Source organism: Hyposmocoma kahamanoa, unplaced genomic scaffold (genome assembly GCF_003589595.1).
Source record: "Hyposmocoma kahamanoa isolate Upper Pololo Valley unplaced genomic scaffold, ASM358959v1 86, whole genome shotgun sequence".
Classification (NCBI taxonomy): Eukaryota; Metazoa; Arthropoda; class Insecta; order Lepidoptera; family Cosmopterigidae; genus Hyposmocoma; species Hyposmocoma kahamanoa.
This window is the reverse complement of record NW_020654289.1, coordinates 15,332,593-15,350,930: the sequence shown is the minus strand read 5'-3', so window position 1 is coordinate 15,350,930 and position 18,338 is coordinate 15,332,593. Positions and strand designations below refer to the sequence as shown.

The 18,338-nt window shown below is 36.7% G+C and overlaps 1 protein-coding gene across 29 annotated transcripts in view; it reads left to right on the top strand.

The window, feature by feature from the left end:
- LOC113234634 (tropomyosin-2) overlaps window positions 1–17,348 on the top strand; it is a 32,816-nt gene extending 15,468 nt beyond the window's left edge. For 2 of the 29 annotated variants that reach the window (XM_026470020.1, XM_026470026.1), the window contains 7 exons: window positions 431–564; window positions 1,646–1,763; window positions 5,771–5,841; window positions 7,134–7,209; window positions 7,940–8,002; window positions 9,574–9,643; window positions 10,571–10,950. In XM_026470020.1, the coding sequence (XP_026325805.1) occupies window positions 431–564; window positions 1,646–1,763; window positions 5,771–5,841; window positions 7,134–7,209; window positions 7,940–8,002; window positions 9,574–9,643; window positions 10,571–10,653 (615 nt within the window). In that variant the 3' untranslated portion in view covers window positions 10,654–10,950. Of the gene's footprint in view, window positions 1–430; window positions 565–1,645; window positions 1,764–3,019; window positions 3,138–4,342; window positions 4,414–5,770; window positions 5,842–7,133; window positions 7,210–7,530; window positions 7,594–7,939; window positions 8,003–8,705; window positions 8,769–9,573; window positions 9,687–9,774; window positions 9,821–10,570; window positions 10,951–12,339; window positions 13,499–13,559; window positions 13,934–14,075; window positions 14,195–16,303 lie in introns of those variants that run through there. The other 27 variants (XM_026470027.1, XM_026470028.1, XM_026470021.1 and 24 more) reach the window with 27 other exon arrangements.
- Window positions 17,349–18,338: the final 990 nt, after the last annotated feature.

Genomic DNA, 18,338 nt, shown 5'->3' with positions numbered 1-18,338 from the left:
TATGCGGACGTTGAATCAATTGCCTATTTTTCTTTTCTTGACTATTTATCTTAGATACCTATTCGCGAAGTTTTATGAATACCTATTCTAAGTCATATTTGTTTGAAATATCGATTTTATATATCGAGCATGGCACATCACTACTGTTTGCTGAAAATGTAATTTTACGAACACATTCCATGTTTTGTTTACATCATTGAGTACACTCGAGATTAGGTTCGACTTAAAAGAATTTCTTTGTGGTAATTTTAATGATGCAATGTATACACTTTTAAGATAATCGTATAAATTAAACGCTTTACTTATAAACAAATGTATCTTAATAATATTGATTGCTACTATAACTTCCAATAGTGTAATATTTTCGTAGTTTAGACGACCTAAAACGCCTTTAAACTGTTTTTTCCAACTTTAAAATCTTGTTGAACAGGCCGAATCGGAAGTGGCGGCCCTCAACCGACGCATCCAGCTGCTGGAAGAGGACCTGGAGAGGTCCGAGGAGCGTCTCGCCACTGCCACCGCCAAACTGGCTGAGGCCAGCCAGGCCGCCGATGAGTCCGAACGGTGAGTTCGACATGGTTAAGATAGCTCCAAATGGAACCACAACATACGCACTAAGGCCATAGACATAACGAGGAGTTGGATCTCAAATATTCCCTGTATAATCTTAGTACGGAGTACCAAATAACCGACCTCAAAAGTCATTCATACCCGGGTTTGCCTAAGGGTGGCATATATTCATATGTCATTGGGACTACTATTAAGGTCCTCTTTCCAACAAAAAAAGAATTATCAAAATCGGTTCATAAATTAATGTCCGAGTTATCGCGTAACATACATATACATAAAAAAAAAATACATAGTCGAATTGAGAACCTCCTCATTTTTTAGTCGGTTAAAAAATTAGATGAGATAATTGTGTTATCTCAATTCGCACATATTTTTTTATTATTTACTATTATGGTTGGGGAATTTGAGCCTTCAAAACCACGTTAAGACGATGCTGAGATTGATTATTTTATGCCCAAGTTTCGTGATTAGCAAATAGACAAATTCCTTTTAAAAATATACTTATAGGTAAGCAAATAAGCTTGTAGGTAGGCAAATCTGGGGATTTTCAATTTGAAGAATTCAGGTTTGTCAGATATTTAACTTTAACTTGTTTAATCTACTGACATGCCTCTAACAACGCAGCTTATTTAAAGACCTATCAGTAGATTAAATGTGACATAGGAACAAAAACTATGGCTTCTTCAAATTCACTGATTTAATTACGTTACAATACGTACATTTAGGCGATTACTTTTGCCTAGGTCTTTCCTATAACAGAATGCATGGACGTTTTTCTGTTTGAATTTTATGCCCATAACCACCATATTTTTGGCCCTAGCCCACAGCTAAATGTTGTTTTCCTTTTGTTTTCTAAAACGATTTGTTGTGTTTTGTAGTAATGTTAGGATAGTATTTTGTAAATAAGCATTCGCCAGTTTCACCTTTCATCATATTTTTCTTTTATAATTTTAGTCTTTTTTAATACAATGGCGAATGATTAGTTCAAAATATCTATTGTCATCAAAACAAATCATTGTAACAACTCGATGTTAATCGATGTTGTAACCCGCATGTGTTTGACCGCACTAACCAGAATACGCAAGGCGCTGGAAAACCGGACCAACATGGAGGACGACCGTGTTGCCATCTTGGAGGCCCAGCTCTCTCAGGCCAAGCTCATCGCTGAGGAGTCTGACAAGAAATACGAAGAGGTGAACATGACGCCATGTTTTCAACTGCCATTATTAGTGAAGGGACTCGATATGACGTCATCAAGTTGCGTGACAAATAAATTTTGACATCTCTTGCTAATTTTTTCGCGTGTGAAATACTATTGAGATAATGGAACTTTTAATCTTCTCCACTCGATGTAACCCTGCTGTAAGTTATGCTACAGTAGATTTGCTACTTTTGTCTCTTGTTTATAATTTAATTTTATTAATATGGCTATCGAAGAACCATGGTGACCGTCAAATCAGGTCGTCCAGACAATTCAATGCCGTGTTATTGTATCGGAGATCGTAGAACAATACCTGATACAAGTATATCGAGTCAATCATTGTAAAGGGGAGACTGAGTTAATGAATACATGCTTAAATTGATAAATGGAACCCAAGAATGCCGAGTTGGTTCTTATTACCGCATCCGAACTTGTATTCTGGTATATATTACGAAAGTCGATATAATAACACAAATTATTGTTTACAATTAAAAAACTTGATAATCCAGTTAAAAATTACATTAATATATTTTGGATTATCATGTATTTTAATGTGAAATGTTGTAGAATATTGTAAAATATCGCTGACAGTTTGGCAAAATCAAATTAAACTGTTATTGAATTAGAAATTATACTGTTCCTGACGCAATATTCAACAATAACTGCAGTGTGTATTATAAACATTTTATTTATTATTGCAAACAGCATGGGTATTTTCTGTTCTATTCAGAGATTCCTTGAAATAAAAAAAGTCTATACAAACAATACCTAATATTGTTTGATTTATTCAGCAAGGAAAGAAAGTACTTTTACTATTTACTGTTTGCTTAACGACGCGACGGAACCGATGCTCTTTTCAATAAGTTCTCTCCACAGCTCCAACTTTAGATGTGCAGATGCAGTGCGTTTGTCGCTTTCTTTGTTTTTCGTTTGTTGTGTAATTGTCATGCATGTCATCTAACTCTTGGGTTACCCTTGATTACAGTCTACCTTACAAGTTTTAGATAAGGCGTTAGGGTTGTTTAATACGTTAAGATATATTCGACCGTGTTGCGCGTATACTGATTGGCAGTATTTGTCCATTCTTATCACAATTTGAGAGATTATCATTAAAATTTAGAAATCTTTGGGGAGACGACTATGTTCATGCAAACAATATTTAGTGTAATGTTTTTTCTCTTTCATTTCGTGAGACTCCCGGCATTAGGAGATTGATGATTTATTTAAGTTGAGTATTCCCTGGTCCAGTGCCCGCAAGGTGCTCGAGAACAGGTCGCTGGCTGATGAAGAGCGTATGGACGCCCTGGAGAACCAGTTGAAGGAAGCCAGATTCCTCGCTGAAGAAGCCGACAAGAAATACGATGAGGTCTACAGATTGTCGATGTCGTTTGGATTGGCTTTTGTTTTTTAAAGGGAGTACAATACACAACTTATATTTTACGTAGGTACATAAATTGCGTTTTTTATATGTAAAGAATATTATTTATTCTCATTTTGAATGTTCGATTTTAAAAATATATAAAAGATGTGTATTATTGTTATATTTGTGGTATTGTTGCTAACTTATTACAAGTCGAAATATGTATTATAAATGTTGTGTGTTGTACTTCTACATCAGCGTGTCTTTGAAACGGCTACAAACTTCCAGTTTCTTGTTTAAATGATCTGGTTTGCTTCCCTGTTTTCCTACTTACAAAACATAACAGTTTTCCTCGAGTTAAAAATATCTCTTTGTGTCAGATACTAATTGTTACCGTTTGTGGATTTTATGGAAACTTAAATAAGATCCTCGAGTGTGATTGTGACATAAGTCACAAGATTAATACAAAAGATTATTTCCAAGAATTCAGCATTACTTAAAAACAAGTTTCCATGTAAATGTAATGGTTTTTGAGAATTTGCAACAAACGGAAATTCCGATCTTTTTACAACGCTTGTTCTTTGTACTAACCAATATTTACAGCATACCCGAAAAACAGTATGTTTTTTTACAATGTGTTCAAATTCAACTCGAAGAATCCATTTCTTGAAACATTTATCTCAAAGATTAGATATGCGATATCATATCCATCTTGGCTCGGTATTCGCTTTAGACAACACGAAATAAATCGAGCCATATGTTGATAGATACCAGATGGTGGTAATGGTGTTTAATGGCCTAATTTCCCTGACGCATGACCCTGCCGGTGAAGGCAACAGTAAAAATCGCCGCCCAAGAAGGAATCCAGTCGTGTCCGATCTTGGTCGGTTCACCTTATAAGGGTGTACTGGTCTCCTTGGTCGCATATGTTGTTACATAAGTATTAATTCCATATATGAACTTTACTGGCTCAAGTCTTGTGATACGCAGTTGAAATCTCAGTTATATATACTGACGATGTATTGAGCGTTTCAAGTTGCGCACGTGATTTGCAAACAACAAGTTCGAATGCCATTATTGAGTCAACACTGTGTTGTTAGAAGATTTACCATGAATTTGTTATCTGATTAAGGGTTTGCATGGAAAGCATTTCTTGAGAGCATCTACGTAATTAATTGTATAGTTACTGTAACGTGGTGTGGTGTCTCCAGGTGGCTCGTAAGCTGGCCATGGTTGAAGCTGACCTGGAGCGCGCGGAGGAGCGCGCCGAAGCCGGTGAATCGTAGGTTTCTCTTCAATTGCGTCGTCCATCGCTTCCACTCAATAATGACCGCTGACCCAATCGAGCAAGAACGGCACTGTATTCGATCCACTGCGCGGCATTCAATTACTACTCTCATTCCAAACAGCGTTCCATTATGAGTGGTGTGATGGCGGACTTAAGGCGCCGTTTTCGCCGTTCTGCATGGTTGTTCATTTACATTCTTAACATTGCTGCACCGTAACCCGATTTACCTCCATTATTGGTATTTCTAACATTGGCTCTCACTGTTATTTTTGTATTGCATGTTCGTTTCTAGGCCGTTTAGGAAATGGAAGCAGTGAACGAGATCTACTTTTTTTTCTTTGCGTATACTTTTTTTGCCTCTATCATGCATAACATTAGATTAATAGTGTTGCTGTTTCATCTACCTTAGAAACAGTGACACTGTTTAGTTTTAAGGATGCACGGTTAGCGACATTCATCAACGGCGCGTGTTGATAAATGCCATTACCGTACACTAAAACAAGGGTTGCCCCATCTCATGGATATTTCTAAGTAATGTTTAACTATCATGTCCATGTGTCGACTAAATTTCTCCTTAAGTGCGTGTCTTGTAGTGGCTGTAGGTTAGTTTGCCAGGAATATGTGTGGTATAGGGCAATTTTCGTTTTCAGATTTGCACGGCATTACACCAGAATTACTGGCCGTATGCGTGTCGCACTTATGCAGGCGCACACATCACATAATGATTACGATAATGCACTAGATAGCACATAGAGATATATTTTTTAAATGTTAACCAGAAAATATTTTTATAACTAAATGTTTTGGGACAACCCTCGTTTATATTTTAATTAATGTGAGTACCGACGCCGCTCTCGACTCCCGCTTTGTGTGAACTTTTGGTTATATTTCTGAATTCCTATGCTTTTATTTACATTTAGCAAGCACCTGGTGGACTATTTTACAAGCCGCTATATTAAAATGCACAATTAAAAGCTCTTTAATTTTACGAGAAAAAAAATAAAATCACGTTACTTCTTAGCAGTATAATTTATTTCCGATAGCTTGGCAATTTATTTTGACTTGACAAATTATTAGTTACCATGTAAACTGTCACCCCTCCTATCAATTACACTTGCATACAAAAACATAGTCTTAAAGGCCACCTCCAGAGCGTAAACTTCACGCGCACAGTTACCAATCAGAGCTGGCACTGCTAATCCGAAAAAAGACAGCACTAATTTGCACGTTAAGGATTTTCCTTGAAGACATGGTGTGTTTGTGGAGCCGCGTAGCAAGCCGGGAGCGGCGTGGGTCGGTAGTGTAGTGTGTGTCGTGTGTGTGCGTGCGAGTACTAACGCTCGGCCGGTAGGTGGCGCGCAAGCTCGTCCTCATGGAACAAGACCTCGAGCGGGCTGAGGAGCGCGCTGAACAAAGCGACTGGTAAGTACACATTAACAATCTATATATTATCAACTTTACCAGAGGACTATGTCTTATGACACGTCACAACATCTAATGTCGGCAATGTGTTTAAAAATTTGTTTTCGAAAATGTTTACTGGCAAAGTTAAATGTATGGATCTGTTGCGCTCCCTGAATTCAGCAGCTTTTTTTTATTGAAAATAATTAGATATTTTGAATATCTCACGTAAACTACTGTTGAACACCAGGCAGAGAGCAGAGACACAAAGGTATTGGGAGATTGCAGTGACTCTTATTTTAATTCATGATGCAAATGAACCAAATGTATAAAATTTCCTGTTTTAGATTTAGTGGATTATGATAGTAAATTACGTAGTATCTATGATAGTAAATTATTTTGCCCATGATTCGAACTGCAACGCGGAACACTATCACATTATGTAGTTTTATACAGAAATCGTGAACTAACATAGAGTCATTGTTATCTGTCATGCTTTACCTAAAATACGATAGGCAGGTAAATAGCATTTATTAATGGAGTGGTATTCGGACGAACTCCTGTATAAGTAATTTGTAACAAGTAACTTTCTCTTACTATTGTTTAACATGTGGTTAGTGTTAATTGCTCACAAATACAAAAATTATTTGAGGGTTCTACCCTGAAAAGTAGGTACCCAACATTCCTACCAAATATAATAAAAAAATTTCTTCAATTATACAAAACAAAGTTGGAAGTTTCTTCTCATGCATCAAGATATTTACCTAAACTAAAAGAGCAATTATCATCTGACGATTTAACGTACTAAAATACTTAAATTTTCATTCATAGTTAACCAGCACGAGCTTTTACAACATAGTTTTAAGTTTTTATTTTAACGTACAATTACAAATATTAAGGTCGTGGCATCTTTGATTGAAAATAATTGTGAGCCCTTAAAATTCCATGTCAATTGATAGTAAACATTATTATTGTTAAATAGGTACCTTTTGATAATTTAAAAATGTAAACGATTCGTTTATAATAATAACGAATAAGACTATAACTTTTAAATACTCAAATATTTACTAATGTAGTAAAACAAAATGGCCGATAAATAAAAGTTTAAAGGCAGAATTTAAAAATGTCATTTTCATGAGTAAAATCTACCATCATTTCAGGTTTAATAGTAACTTTTACGTTTTTATAATAATTAGTATTTCCGAATAAACTTGTATAATGTGAAGTTAACTTAGCAAGGCCACGCCTACAACGTATTGTTAAATTGAGTTTTGTTTTCAGTGAGAATTGATTATTCCCTTTACTATTTCTAGTAAAATCGTCGAGCTTGAGGAGGAGCTCCGTGTTGTTGGTAACAACCTGAAGTCTCTTGAAGTTTCCGAGGAGAAGGTATAAACCTTGAATTTTATAATCCTTATTATAAGAGCTAGATTTAAGATAATTAAAATTGCTAAAACATTTGAAGCTACTGATCCCGAAATGATAACGTCGTCAAAAGTCTCCCAAGATATATTTTTTACATTTGATACTTCTAAGTAGTAGGACTCATATGATGCACCAACCAATTTTAAAAGACGAGGACATTATTGAAAGTAACATCATAGGTAATTACATAAAAATGTGTTAGATATATAACAAAGATAAGATATGAACTCTTTGATTAATAGTGTGAACAATTCGGATACTAAGTGTGTGTACCGTTCCACACAGGCCAACCAACGCGAAGAGGAGTACAAAAATCAGATCAAAACCCTCACCACCCGTCTAAAGGAGGTGTGAAACGAACAAGAACGGTTCTTTCGCGAGTGTTTCCGTACGCTTGTTAACTGCATTGTACGCACATGCCTTCTAGTGTAGCTTCTGTACTGGATTTACCGTTTGCAAAAGCTATGGTAAAGAAGGAATGGAACGTAGTGCGTCTTGCTCGCATATTTCGTTTCTTTTTTGATCTTATTTTTATGCCTGTCATGTCTTTTTTATTAACGTGTTCGCATAACTAGTTTTAGTGTTACTACCCGAAGCGTCTCACAGTGGCCTGTAAATTATACACACTGTGCGATGCTGCATGAATTTTCCGTTTTCGTTGTTTTGTGTTTTCGTTAACAAACCATAATCGCAGGCGACACAAAGGGAAGAGTCATTCGAGAGTCAAGTCAAACAGCTCGACGCCCAACTGAAAGAGGTAAAACGGATAGCCGAAAGGACAAGCGGAAGGTGTCGTAGATAGACATGGTTACGGTTGTAGATTCGGATCATGCTCATCGCCATTTTATGTTTCGGGTAGTTGTCGTACTCTTCATTGTACCAACAAAAATTTTAAACATTTTTCGGTTAAAGAAGTACTTGTACAATTCAGGGTACGAATTATGGAAGCTATATTATCGTTGGTGTAGGCCCGTTTAGGTCCGAGAGGCGGACGGCGGTTGGTGCTTCATCTATGTATCTATTTTCGTCCTTCTCCTGTCTCAGTAACTGTGTATTAATGTATTTGTTTAACTATTTATATGTTGTATGTACTCCGCCTGTGTTGCGATTGTACGCTTTCGATTGATTTTTTTTAATGTTCTGAGTATACCCCTTTCACGTATTCCAGTGTTCATTATCTCTTCCAGGATTTTCATAACTAAAAATGTTGCAAGTTACTATTTCAAAAATTGCTCCAATTCCATTTCCTAGCAATTAAAATCACTTCTGCATTAATTCTTATCTCCTTCCTGATGTTTTCCGTCCTGTTCCGGATATCAAATTTTAACTCTTTTAAACGTTCGATTCCAAGAGGCTACTTTCGTTGAAATCCACCTTCTAAATTATATATATAGTGCGTACATTCACAACATCGGTGTGGCATGTCTTCTGGCTTGTATGTAACGAGTCTGTGTGGCTAGGCGATGGCGTCCCGCGAGCACGTCGAGGATAAGATCCACAGCCTTTCGCAGAAACTATCGCAAGTAAGTTGTGCTCACACAAAAATGGTGGCTCTGATCTCTATTTGCTGAAAAGTTTTTTTATCAATTTTGACTGTTTTTCAAAATCTGTTAAACATTCTGTTGGATTGTTTTAACCAGTACTATAATGTTACTTAATACTTTTAATACAATAAAGGAAGATAACTTATTTTTGATATTTATTATGAAAGTGATATACTGTCAAAAAAAGAGATGGAAAAATCCGATATAGACACATCGACAAAAATTTAAATTATTATTGGGATTGAAAAGTGACCAGAGCCACCTTTAGGTAGAACCTATCAAAATCATGCTCATAGAATTGTTATTACTTTGGGTAACCGGTGATGGTTATTTTAATTGTAGCTCGGCACGGCACTTAGCTGCTTTTGGTAAGGGTAAATGCATGCTTGAACAGCTTTTGTTGTTTTATAGTTTTTTTGTTTTAAATTAATCTTATTTTTTGAAATAAATCATTATTATCAAATTAAAAAGTAATGTATGTTTTAACATGTAATTTTCAATGTTCAATAAATTTGTAAATTACTAAAACAAGTAAATTGGAATGCATGTCGTAGCACATTTTTTTATGAAAGATGTCTAGTTTCTGATATTATTTTGATTTATCAAGTTTGTGTGTTCACAAAACATTCAATAGGATGTATAGAACCAGTTCCAGGCCCAGAAACAAAACAGTGTAATTAATGTTCATTATCAAATACAGGGAAAATGAACTTGTATTGACATCAGAAACTAGGCAGATTTCCTGCAAGTTCAAAGACTAAAAATATTTCTTAACAATTTACAGGCGGAAGCCCGTGCTGAGTTCGCCGAGCGTTCCGTGCAGAAACTCCAGAAGGAGGTCGACAGGCTTGAAGGTAATTGTCAATATTCTACAAAAAATCTCAATATCAAATTAAAATTACTCATTAAGAGATGAATTTTGGCGAAATTGTTTCGATGTAAAGTTTCAGAGAAATCAGAACGAAATTTTTATATATTCGTCAAAATTTATACTCAAATATATAGTTTCCAAGTAGGCAAGGAAAGTCATAATTAAAAATAAGTATAAATCACATAACAATAATTATAATTTCTAATGCTAGTTTTCAAGGTACTCCAGATTATTACAGAATATCGACAGCAGTTTGGTTAAGTCAATAATTTTAAATATCTCTGAAGTCAAGTTGTTTAACAAACATCGTTTTGAAATAACCAAAGCTTTCAACATTAAAAGCACACCATGTAGGCCGTCATTATATTTGGCTTGAGTTTCTGCTGTAAACAATGAAAGCTTCTTTTTTCTATCATGTCGCTATAATATCGAGCTTAATTTTTCGTTCTTTCATTCGTAACAGTTTTTAGAGTTTTTATTTGACGGATTTTAATATTTAGAATTTCTGCTAGGTTGTAGTCTCTTAGCATGGAACCGGCAACTTTTAATTATTTTCTTCTTGAGTATGTAATATGCTCTGGTTTAAGCTAGTAGACTCAACTCTAGATTCTTGAATTGTACTTTAGTTAGCATGAATGTTTTAAACGTATCCCACTAGAATGCTCGAATCTTATTTTTTTACACTATTTTTCAATGTGAATTTGTTGCATGGTTTTTATTGATGTTGTTTTGCCTTAGCTGTTTGATTCTAATATTTTGTTGTTTGGTGATAAATATATAACGTGACTTGTGTCGTATTTATATTTACGAAATATATAAATAGTTAACAAGTAGTCACCAAACGGTATAAATATTTGTGTCAAACGCTATGTTCTGTGTGTGATTGACCGTGGCCGCGTCCACGTTGCAGACGACCTGGTTGCCGAGCGCGAAAAGAGCAAACTCCTGCAAGAGGAGATGGAAGCCACGCTCCACGACATCCAGAACATGTGAACACCTCGCCCCTACGCTCGTCCCGCTTGCTTATCGATATCGATAAGTCCGATATGTTTGCACATCACTAGCGCGCGTTGACCAGGCGGTCATCTTTAAATTTTTTTGGCTTGGCGGCAAGGAGTTGTTTCAAATTTTGTCTGGAATAAACACCTAACGCTAACTTGTAGTAATTCCATAAGTTATTAATTATTTATTAAACGAAGCTATAAGCAAGCCGGGCGGGCGCCTTAGATGTTACTAGGTATAGAGTAATTGCCAGCCGCTTTTTAATGTAACGTCAAACTGAGTGTTCGCTACGACACCACTGCCATGTGCAATTTTTTTTATTTGATACACAAATTACTAATAATTTCCATATAGCTGTTGAAGTGTATATCCTCATGTTTTAGTCATTATTTTACGAGCGTGTCTGTCGTCGACTGTGTCGATATTTATGAGTTGATGTATGCAGCTATATTCGCTTTTTGTAGCACTTCTAGTTGTAAGAGATATTGTCGACATTCCAAAATGGGACCAAATTGAATTGCATTTTACACTCTTGCATTCTTAGAGCTGTTTTATAATTGCACAGCGTTTTTTAGTTTACTTCAAAACGATTCCACTCAACCAGAACAAATTTTGTAATTGTACCATGGTCGTTTGATTCTTTTTACTGTGCATAGTGCATTTCACAAGTATAATGCACTCAAGCAATATAGAGCGCACTGTTTGCAATTTATTATGAACTCTTTATTTACCTACTTAATATTAGAGAAGAGATTAGATATTTTTTTTATTTAATGAATGATGGTAACACGTAAATATTGATATTTATAACAATATACTTTCTTTGAAGTATTTGATATTCTATTTTGTTTCGGGTATGATTTTTCTTGTGGTCATAATTTGAGTTTGTTGGTATTTATTTAAATTAATCGATAAATAAATGACTACTTTTCCGTTGCAATGATACATATCACTTGATAATTATTAAACTTTATGTTGTGAATTTGACATGAGCTGGCAATTTTTCTCTTGAATACTGGCCGCGGCGGCACCGCGCTGCTCCGGCCCTCCAAATCATTGTGTTGCGTAAACGTTTCGATAAATCGAGGGAAATCCGTCTTTTTTGATGTTATCGATTATTAATAAATTGATAGATAAGTTCGTGAGAAATAAATTAATGATTTTAAGAGTATTCTAACACAAGTGTTTATAAATATATATTATTATTTTTAGTCTGTTGTTGTCTTTTCACTAATCCGTGTGCCCTTCATTGTCCTGTCCGAATACTAACTTAGATCGATTCTATCAGCTATAAAAACTATAAACACGAAGTTATCATTACAACAGTTCATCCGTGTGACGAAAAACCATGAATGGCGTAAGAGCAATTATTAATAGAATCCGGGCATTTCAAAAATTCATGCCTGACTCATCGCATTGTACATAGTAATCACCATTGAAGCACGGGGCATGAAGAGAATCCTCGGAATGAGTTCCCGTAATGTAGTGGTGCGTCTGCCCCGTGTTAATGTCTTCCGCGCATGAACCCCGCGCGATTGCCCGCGGCGTCGGACCACCAGCATGGGGCATGAGGAGACACCCGCACCCACAGTCCACCATAACGCATGGCGTCTCGGTGCTAACGCATGTCGGACGAAGCGCAACGAGCGACAAGCTCATCGCCGCCGACTGCTACAGATGACCTGATCGCCGAAACGGAGAGGTTCAACGACATCAGTGACGACATCGACGACTCGTTCGTGGAGCTTATCCCGGGCGTCGACCCCACGTCGAAACAGATCGAGATCGCGCGCAAAGAGTACGAGCGCTTACACCCGCCAAAGTTGCCCACGCCCCCACCACCACCCGCGCCAGAACCGGAACCTGCACCGCCCGCGGAACCTGCACCACCGGCTGAGGGAGCTCCAGCCGTCGAGGGTGCACCGCCCGTCGAGGGTGCGCCACCGGCAGAGGGCGCCCCACCTGCAGAGGGTACACCACCGGCGGAGGGAGTTGTCCCACCCGTGGAAGGTGCTGCACCCCCTGCTGAGGGCGCCCCTCCGGCAGCGGAAGGCGCCGCGCCTCCCGCCGAAGGTGCTCCAGCTGCAGTGGCGGGTGCTGTACCACCAGCGGAAGGCGCACCCGCTGCAGCCCCGGCTGAGGGAACCGCACCAGCTGCACCAGTTGAGGGAGCTCCTGCCGCACCTCCAACTGAGGGTGCTCCTGCTGCACCACCCGTAGAGGGTGCACCAGCACCCGCAGAAAGTGCACCTGCACCCGCTGCTCCTGCAGAAGGTGCACCGGCTGCTCCCGCCGCTGCACCTGCAGAGGGCGCTCCCGCCCCCGCGGCACCGGCTGAGGCCGCTCCCGCAGCAGCGCCTCCGGCTGAAGCCGCTCCTGCCGCCGCTCCTGCGCCCGCCCCAGCCCCCGCGCCTGTTGCAGAAGCTCCTGCACCAGCACCAGCTGAGACTACGCCGGCTGCGCCTGTCGAAGCCGCTCCTCCGTCATAAGAAAATAATTATATCGTTCTACCGTATTCGCATAAAGTTTGAGAACTTCTATGTAATAGTGTTTCGGTATTAAATCTAAGTCGGGGTCGTCTACATCAGAAATTCGGAATCGGAATATAAATTCCTTTCATTGCGTAGGATGCGTTTGAATATCTTTGAGCGATATCTGAAATAAGATTAAACTCGTGGCGTCCGAGTGTTACTACTGTATCCTAGTATATTAATGTTTCAGTGTAAAATATTTTTTATTTCTAAATAAATAAATGACAAAATATAGCTGATGGAATACAACCGTGGGCTAGAGAGCTAAACATAAATCCTTGTACTGAATGAGGTATGGCATGCGTGTGAGTTTGGCGACTAACAAAAGAGGTCTGAGCGAAAGAGTGACCGATGGGGTCTCCGCAGACGACCTGATCGCTGGCAAGGAGATGTTCCACGAGATCGGGGCAGAGCTGGACTGCGCGTTCACGGACCTGGGGCTTCAAGAGCCGCTGCAGGCCGCGACTCTTCCAACGCGCATTTGCGACCGCTGCACCTGCTGCCACTGAACATCGCCTTAATACTGCTTTTCATGTGCATTTAAATCAGTAAACACGTACCATTCTGCGAACTCTTATTCTTGAAAATTCACGACACTACGTCTTAAAAAAGTACCTACCGCATGTAATTTCAAAAAATGAAAGCTTCGGTAACATCACCGGCGCATGGCTTCGGAATAACAACAGTCATGAGCGTAAGCATCCTCATTAATTTTCTTAAGTGCTCTTTTACATTACCCTAAAACTAATTTGCTTCGAAACTTGACTTGGAGGAGGAAATCGATATTTATGATATCAGGATGAATATGGGAATACAGATTTATTTTTGAAATGATATTGTACTTGAGAGAGCACATGTTTTAAATTTGCCAAAAATACGCAGACGAGCTGGTCGCTGAGAAGGAGAAGTACAAGGACATCGGAGACGACCTCGACACCGCCTTCGTGGAGCTTATCCTCAAGGAATAAACATTCTCAAGGACATTGGGGTTTTACTGGGGTACAAAAACGTTCATCAGTTCCGCTGGGTTCTCTCCAGCATCTTATAAGGCATGTTCACCAGCCCGCGATTCACAACTATTATAATTTATTACCTACTGTATATTTTATACTCCTGATTTAAAGTATTAAACCATAGTTTTATGGCGGTATTTATTTTCGAGTAATATTAATAAAAATAATTTATTACTTACGTTTTGTTTTTATTAACTTCTTACCTCATAAGCAGATTCCTTTAAAATATAATTCAATTACTTACTACAGTGTGTTGGAATTTCAACGAATTATGACATCGAATATATGTATAAATACAATTTTGTACTCGTTGATGTCTTCTGTGAAACCGCATTAGCCAAAATGCTGTCCTCGTGTATAAAGCCGTATACTCCTCACTAGCGAGCTGTAACCATAACGTCGCATATTATGTAACTAAAATCATAGTGTGTACGTCGCGTGTTGCCGCGAGCGGAACGCGTGCGTTTCATAGTGAGCCGTCTGAAGACTGTTTCATGTGTACAGCCTAGAATCGTTACTGTATCTGTCGCGTTACAGACAGCTCGCTAATGAGTAGCCGGCTTAATGAAATCTGCCGTCGTCGTGTTGTTGAAATGCATAGATTGTAAAGGTTGTTCAATATGCCATTTTTCATTTTTGATGATTTGCAAATATATATCTTACACATATTTTATATGACTGTTATTTTTTTCCTGGGGAGACGTTACTTGTGGGATTTTCCGAATATGGTATTTGTAAACAAAATTATTTGTTATTTATTGTTTTTAAATCTGCAACCGGCATAGAGTTGGATTTAAACTTAAATGTCAAGCTTGACGTGTTATTGACCCTGTACAACTTCCACGTAGCTAGATTTGTAAATGTAATTAGATTCCCATGTATGTACGTAGGTACTTACACTTATTTTTAAAATTAAGTAGTTAGCCTAAAATCTATACACGGTGTCTACGAGTCAAATGGACAATTTATTATAGTTTTAAAAAATAAATTTCGCCCTAACTTAGAATATGAGGTATTTCGGGGTTTGCCGTGAGTTAGAATGTATGAAAAGAAAAAAATCAATGGGTTTTTTGAAATAATCGTATATCATACCAATTTGAGTATTAAATCGATGCGTGTACTAGACACCATGCTCTCTCTCTATGGACTCTAAACAACCTATATACTTTTCCCTTGCTGGATACTAGTCGCTTCTATTTAGTCTTATTTGGTAATCTATAGATTGTAGACTAGATTTTAGCTTGGAGTATGTTTACAACGCATTTATTATGTAAGTACAGCTTTATATTGCTTCTTTTACTATTTTATTCAGTTTAATATTTCATGTGGCAAGTCGTATTTATTTATCATCGTTTCAGAATGAGTTCAGAATTCTCGTGAAATTGTTTTAGTATGTGCAAACAACCACACCACTCGCTATATACTACCAATAAAAATGTTGAGTAAACCTAGATTTTTATAGCCACTAATGGTTGTGCTCACTTCTTTGTCACTCATACTAATTATGTTAAAAGAGTATTCTATAAACTTTATATGAAATGGCACGGCTTGTTGCATAATGCATGACGCGACGCTATGTAGTTAAAACATGCATGGTAACTACAATTCGTTATTTATGTTACGCTGGAAACTCAGATATTTACATACGAGTATAAACAGCAATACAGAATATCCCTTGAAAATTGCGACATATTCAGAACAGTTGTCATTCATTCATTAATTCTTTAGAATTCGCAACATAAATTTTTGACTTATTTACATTCAGTCAATTGACTTTTTTTATGGAAAGCCAAAATTATATTATTGAACTTTGAAAATGGATGACCTTTTGAATCGCTCATTCTTATTTTGGATTATAGGTAGTTACTTCCATTTGAGATGTAGTTGCTGTTAATTTAAAATGTAGATGTCCTGTACCGTTTTAAATATGTTGCGTTGTTTACTGGACATCATTTAAACGAAGAAATCTACATTTTATTATTTTTAACTGCTGTTAATCTCAACGTCTCAGTTCTATCAATTAATAATAGGAGTATTTGTCATATCATATAACAAAACTAACATACTTACCTTACTAACTACTAACCCCCTGAACAGACGAGGTGGTGGAAGAGCGCAGTAAGTACAAAGCCATCGCAGAAGAAGTGGACCAAACATTTGCGGATCTGTCAGGCTACTAGACAACCATTTTGGGTGGCATGCTTCGCCATTTTACGACAAGAACTGCAGTGAGCCTGTGGTGAGCTGGGTATTTGCTTCATTATTGTTTGCCGTGCACATGACAAACATTTCTAAGCTTTAAATTACGTGGAAAGTTACTTATTTTGTCGACAATTCTTTTACTTTCACAATATTTTAATGTGTTTAAATAATGTCATCTTAAACTGTTTTCCAGTACAATTTTCTTCTGTAATTGTTATTTCAAACTGGAAAAATGTCCAATATTTACTAGCACAAAAGCAACAACTTTTTCACACTACTAATATATAATAAGAATGTAGTAAAAATGCTGCAATTTGTTAATTATGTATTAAAGTACACGTTTTTGAATGTCCAGTCAAAATTGTAGCAACGTACGATATTTTATGATTAATGAAAACTGTTATTAAGAACAGAGTTTGGAATGGATTGTAACATTTTACAAAATAATAATTTTTGATACTAGTTTTTAATTTAAATTAACAGGACGTGCTTTTAATAAATATATTTGATGTTATTGAGCTGTAAAAATCTGATGTATAGGAGATAGATATTTGGATACTGAGCCGACTGATTTCAACAAAAAATCGTAGTTCTTAGAAATATATCAATTAACGAAAGATCACCGAATATGTTAATGACTTTTCATTGGTTAGCTATTTATTAGGCTCGTTACGCCGGAATAAAACACTGCCGACTTGCTTAAATCAATTTTAAAATATGTACTTTGAAAAATATACATTAATTTGAACAGTCTTATGAATAAAAAAAACGAGTTTTGTTTCGATTTTAAGGCACTATATTCTGTAGGTCCATACTACAGTAAGAAGCATACTTTTGAAAACTTTTGTACTTTGTGTGTAATTTTAGCCATAGGTTTTCTACGTAATTAACATGTAATCAGGTATAAAATAGTATTTTAACATCCTACTTCCCATTTTGCTATTCAGCTGTAATAACCTTTGACTGTTAATTTAGGATCAGCTTTTTTAACCATCAATTAAGTGTATGAAGTGCTTTAAAAACTGTTCGATTCTAATAAAATATAAATTTCTAAAAAACTATTTTGTTTCATTTCCTAAATTCATCATACTCATTGTTTTGGAAGAATTACGAGTCATTAACCACGGGCGCTTTTATAAACAGTAATACACATGTATGTATATCATGGTTTCTAAAATATTACATACTTTTAATGTAGCCAAGATGGTTCTCGGAATGGAGTGATGTGTCTCCAATTGCTTGATCGCTGGAAAGAGAACAAAAAAGTAATTATATTACGTATACCAAGTATGTACATAAAAGCTTAGAACAATAACTCGTAGAATTTATTGGTAGGTCAATGGCATAGAAGGATAGTTTCATATCAAACGAACTGTCACTAGTGAGGCAAAAATTAAATTCATGTAGGCATAAGCAACCTGTATTTACGCTCCTCGGCACGCACACAAATATACAAATAATAAGTAAGCGGGGAAACTGTAAATTGCTTAACTCAATATTAAGTTAATAAATACTACCCAATTTTTATTTAATTCATATATGAACAAAACCTTAAAAGCAAGTTTAAGTGCGACTATCGAATTTGACTTTAATTCATGAAAATTTGGATATACAGGGTGTTCCAAAACTCAACGATAGCCTGAGAACAGGATATTGCCTGAATTGTAACGACCCCGAAAAAAAAAAATTATAAAATTTGAGTCATATTTTTTGTGATATTTTATTTATTTATTTAAACATTTTAATGAAAAATGTTGAAAATGTACGATCTATACACCATTTTTAAGTACTACAATTACCAATTTGGTAATTTTGCTGTTCTACTTTTTGTAACGGTAACCTAAATAGCCCAGCTAATGAACATAATGCCAAGGAAAACCCTAATTGCTAAAGTTTCAGCACAAAAATATAATGTACTTAATTTTTAACA